This window comes from Trifolium pratense, linkage group LG2, assembly GCF_020283565.1.
Source record: "Trifolium pratense cultivar HEN17-A07 linkage group LG2, ARS_RC_1.1, whole genome shotgun sequence".
NCBI classification, from domain to species: domain Eukaryota; kingdom Viridiplantae; phylum Streptophyta; class Magnoliopsida; order Fabales; family Fabaceae; genus Trifolium; species Trifolium pratense.
Window position 1 is genome coordinate 30,472,097 of NC_060060.1, and position 5,061 is coordinate 30,477,157.

General features: G+C 32.9%; 1 protein-coding gene across 1 annotated transcript; it reads left to right on the forward strand.

The window, feature by feature from the left end:
- Positions 1-574: 574 nt before the first annotated feature.
- Positions 575-3,957, forward strand: LOC123911007 (beta carbonic anhydrase 5, chloroplastic-like). The gene is made up of 9 exons (XM_045962319.1): positions 575-1,015; positions 1,105-1,151; positions 1,917-2,081; positions 2,176-2,224; positions 2,368-2,481; positions 2,876-2,929; positions 3,068-3,150; positions 3,244-3,346; positions 3,515-3,957. The coding sequence occupies exons 1-9, from the start codon at positions 920-922 to the stop codon at positions 3,713-3,715; spliced, it is 912 nt and encodes a 303-aa protein (XP_045818275.1). The 5' UTR covers positions 575-919; the 3' UTR covers positions 3,716-3,957.
- Positions 3,958-5,061: the final 1,104 nt, after the last annotated feature.

Below are 5,061 nucleotides of genomic sequence, written 5' to 3' on the forward strand. Positions count from 1 at the left end.
GATCTATATGATATAAACTTTCAATCAAACGGTAGATTTTGTAAAATTCGTATTCATTATAATGTTATTCATGACTGATCCACTATGAACCACTTGACAAGTGATCCATATTAGAATTTACCATCAAATTATAGGTACTAAATTTTTATTGTCGTTAGCAATAATTAATTTTCATCAAGAAATTTGTGAAACACAAGATGAATTCTTCTCTTATAATCAATTTTTTTTCATACACACAAATCAAAATGGAAATTCTAACTACATACTTAAACAACTCAAAACTCTTACCAATTAAATTAGTTAATCATTGCTATCTTCCACTATATCAAATCCCCTGATAAATGAAAACAAACTCTTATCATTCAAAATAAAAAACAAATAATAGCATAAAAGGTTGCTTGATGTGATAACATCTATGACCTATCCCTCTTCTTTATTCCTTTATTTATCAACCACTATTTTCATTCCCTTTATGTACTTTCCACTCTCACCATTCACCACTATTCCACAAATTTCCACTAAAGGAAAAGGCATAAACAAATTCGAAAAACAAAACCCAACAATAACAAAAACTACAACTCATAAATAAAGTCAAAAAACCTTGACAGAATAATGTTATTCAAAATTTAAAATTCTGCTACAAAACAAAACAATATTATAGTATATTTTTTCTCAAAAAAAAAAAAAAAGTTTTTTACTTTTATAAAACCTTGGTTTCTCCGTCTTTCTTGGAGAAACCTCAATACATGTTGTTTACCAACATAACAGACTTTATCCACCACACTCTTTTTTAGTTTTTATTATTATTATTATTTGAATCTGATTAATTAATTAATCATCAATTGATTACAGTTACCAACTATGTTTATAACCCTTTCATTCAATTCCTCATTTTCATTTGAGTTTTTTGAGCTCTTCAATGGCCATTCCTTCTTCAATCTCTGATCCCTTTGCTTCCAAGTTTCTACCTTCTTCAATCTCTGATCCCTTTGCTTCCAGTTATCAACCATCAAGGGTATTCATTCTTCTGTTTTCTTATTTATGTGTTAATTTTTTGTTATTGATTTTGTTAATGAGCTAATTAAAGTGACTCTGTTGTCACAGATCTCTGTTCCTGTGAAAATTGAGCAAACCCAATTGACAACATTAAGGTGAGTGTTCAATTTGTTGTTCTTTTATGCTTCAATGGTGTTGAATTTGGTTACTTTATGTAAAATTTAAGTGTTTTTAGTGATGGACTCAATTAGTAGTTTTTACTTGTTTTTATGTTTCATGTTAATCTTGTTTTTATGTTATTAAGTTTGAATCTTGAGGAAACATTTGAGATTTTGAGTAATTGCATACTAGTATTTTTATTTAGGCCAATTCTGTGGTGCACAAATGAGATTTTGAGTAATTGCACATTGATAAATTTGTACCATGCACAAATTTAAATTTTCATGGATGGATCAATAACTGTCACTATTGAATCAAGTGAGATATGATAACATTTATTGATCCAATGGTGGAAAACAAATTTGCACGTGGTATAACACTACAACAAAATGTAAGTACCAGACAGAACAGTACAGCTGAAGTTGTTATGTACGGTCCCTTATTTTTTAGCAGATCAAACACACACTATCTTATTCGTTTACCATAAAATTAGCCTGTAATTTAATTATACTTTGATAACTCCAAATCTTTTAAGTACTATTCTATAAATGAGAGTGATGAATATTTTTGTGATCAAATAGAGGTTGCAGCTGTGATTTTCATTCATTGTGATCTAAATATGTTGGCACTGATTTTAATATTTGATCAATTTCCATTTTTTGATGCTATTCTTTGAAGGAAATAATACATTGAAATCTTTATTTTTTTCTTCTTCTTCTTCTGCGGCTTCTTCCTTATATACATAGTTCTATTGTTTGCAGGAGAAGTCATTGTTCTACTTTAAAGGCTTCAATGGGGTCTCCAGGATTCACCCAGCAACTTAACAACAACAAGTTAGAGACTTTAGCTGATGTTAAAGACGACCGTGATGATATATTTAATGATCTAAAGGATAGATTCTTAAGTTTTAAGAAGAATGTATACATGTAAGCTTCAGAAAATCTATGGTCAGAAAAGTTCTCTTCTCATGTCTAAATTAAAGAAGCAACTTAATTAATGTTGGTTCTATTTTATTGTCAGGGCAAACCCTGAACAGTTTGAAAATCTTGCCAAGGTTCAAGTGCCAAAGGTAATTGTTTTGTCTTTCTTTCTATTATCCACCTCCCGGCTAATCCTTCGGTTGTTTGTTGCTTATTCCTTTAAGTTCATTCTTCAATTTGATACTAAAATATAACGGAAATAAGTATTCTTTGCTAACTATTTCTAGAACAGTTCATGGTTATTGCCTGTGCAGATTCTAGGGTATGTCCTTCAAGTATTTTGGGATTTCAACCAGGAGAAGCATTCACAATTCGCAACATTGCTAATTTGGTTCCGACCTTTGAGGTATAGGCACTATTTAAATAAACAGCTTAATTAAATACTATATCATTAGCGTATATCATATATATAAGTGCTTATATTATAAGCTATTTGTATAACAAAAGATAAAATAAAGTCAATCTTTTTTCATATAAGCTATATGTTGTTTTCATAAGCTATTCTGAGAAACTTATCAAAATAAGTTCAGAATAGGTTATGGACATGTCATAAGCTCGCACAAACAATTTCACGAGTGCTTATGCCAATAGATAAACTTAAATAAGTCGTTCCAAACAGGTCCAAAATCTCACTTATACTGATTTACTTAGCTGTTGTTTATGTTCACCAATTTATTATCATTGCTAAGGTGTGAAAAGACGCACTACTTGCTTCTTCTAATTCCCTTTTCCTGATACAGAGTGGACCCTCAGAAGTAAATGCTGCATTAGAATTCTCCGTAAACACTCTTCAGGTAAGCATTTGTTTTACCTGCAAAGTCACAACATAACTACTAATAGTTAGTGCTCGCAAGAATTTTGTAGAACATTTTAGTGCAAAATATTCTACTAGCTTTCTTAATAGTGATCAGAAAACTGTGAGATATTTGTAGGTTGAGAACATCTTGGTCATTGGCCACAGCTGCTGTGGGGGTATACGCGCCCTTATGGGTATGGAAGATGATGGCAATACAAGGTGCTTAATTCTAGTTTATGGTTTTCCTTTTCTTTCTTTGGTAAAATTGTTCTATACACTTCTCACCTTGAATATTTTATTTTTTTCATGCAGCTTTATAAAAAGTTGGGTTACTAATGCGAAGAATGCAAGAGTAAAAACCAAGGCTGCTGCTTCCAACCTCGATTTTGATGGCCAATGCTCACATTGTGAGAAGGTGATATATTCGGTTTTCAGATTTGAATGTGTAATTTTGCTGTTGAAGTTTCATAAAGTTCAATAACATGAACTTGTAGGAGTCATGCAAATGTTAATCCACTAAGAAGTTGATTAGGTTGAATAATACTTTCATGTTTTAATGCTTTAAGTTGTTTTTATTTTACAGGTATCAATTAATCATTCCTTAGTAAACCTACTTACGTATCCCTGGATCAAAGAAAAGGTGGAGAAGGAAGAACTCTCTATTCATGGTGGTTACTATGACTTTGTTAATTGTTCATTTGAGAAATGGACATTGGACTACCGGGGAACCAAACTAGAGGAAAATGGAAGAATTGCTATAAAAAATAAAGTATTTTGGTACTGAGTTTTTATTTCTGTTTTACTGATTGATGTGCCAATTTGCGTGTCTAAAATTCTTACTTTTAGGACTTTAAAAGTATAGATTAAATAATGTACTTTTGTACAATATCCATAAATTTTTTTGTAACTTAAGTTGTTTGAGCAAACAACAACAATTTCATGTGTATGTTTATTTGTACTTTCTGAAACATTTCAAGTTATAATGTACCAGGGTATTTTAACCAGTGATGAAATTTTTCTAGTTCATATTCTATTGGTTCCAACAGGTAGGATTTTGCTATATATCTATCTGTTATATGATTCCTTTCTGGCAATTGTTTTCACTCATCATTATCAACTCATGACCATGAGCTCGAGCTTGCTCAACGTTCTGACACATGACACTGCATGCGGAGATGAGAGCATGAAATCAGCTGCACACTCAAGGGATCTCAACAGTACCGGTTTGCTTAACAATGTTAGTTAAGGAACGGTTAGCAGTTATGTCACCATTTATGTGTTTTTATCACCTTGTATATATACATGACTTTACCTTGCACATGATAGAGGAATGAATGAAATTTCTTTTCATCTCTATGAGCTCATTCTTTGTTTCCTTAGATGGTACTAGAGTTCTGCTTTGCACCGGTCTTATCTCTGGTGAGAAACTCAAATTTCTGGTGGAAGTTTTGAGTTCAGAATAGTGCAAGGATCTAACCTTAAATCTTGCAAGCCCATACAGTGCATCCAAATGAGAGTGTCGGCAGTCCTGCTATAGTTGTTGCGAGCTGGCAAAATAGGCCAGCCGAAATAACCTCGATAAAATGTCGGGTTTAGGCTAAAAAGAATGAGTCCAAATTACTCCCGGACTTTTCCTGCCCAGCCCAGTGAAGCTCGATAAGGCTAGTCCAGGTGGGTTTAAGGTAGTCTGCACAAAGCAACAGACTCAACCCTCCACCTCTCTATATAACAGACTCGGAAGTCGTAACCATATTCTCCCCTTTCTCAGAACGACTTCCTCAATTATAGGAACAGAAACCTTCTAGAAATATTATAGCAACATCCTGGTTAGTTTTATGACAGCAACATGTACTCAATTTAAATATGGCAGAAATGTTGTATGACAAAAATTACAATACGGCAGTTTTTGAGTAGTTAATTTTTTAAATTTAAAACTTTATATGCCTGCCCGGTTCAACAAGCCCGCAACCTGCATAATGTTGGCTTGGACAACATTTTGAGAGACCAAATTAAATCCGGACTTTTTGGTCCCGTGTCATATAGCCTGTGACCTGTATGGGCCAGCCCGAAGCAAACCAGCTATCCTGTTTTGCCATCCTTGTGACATTACTACTTGTGGGAGTGAATTGT

What these genes read in the sequence shown, in the direction of transcription:
- LOC123911007 (XM_045962319.1), top strand. Translation starts at nt 920, where the DNA reads ATGGCCATTCCTTCTTCAATCTCTGATCCCTTTGCTTCCAAGTTTCTA. An exon ending in GAAGATGATGGCAATACAAG is followed by an intron (nt 3,151 to 3,243) that starts GTGCTTAATTCT and finishes TTTTTCATGCAG; the next exon opens with CTTTATAAAAAGTTGGGTTA. An exon ending in AATGCTCACATTGTGAGAAG is followed by an intron (nt 3,347 to 3,514) that starts GTGATATATTCG and finishes TTTATTTTACAG; the next exon opens with GTATCAATTAATCATTCCTT.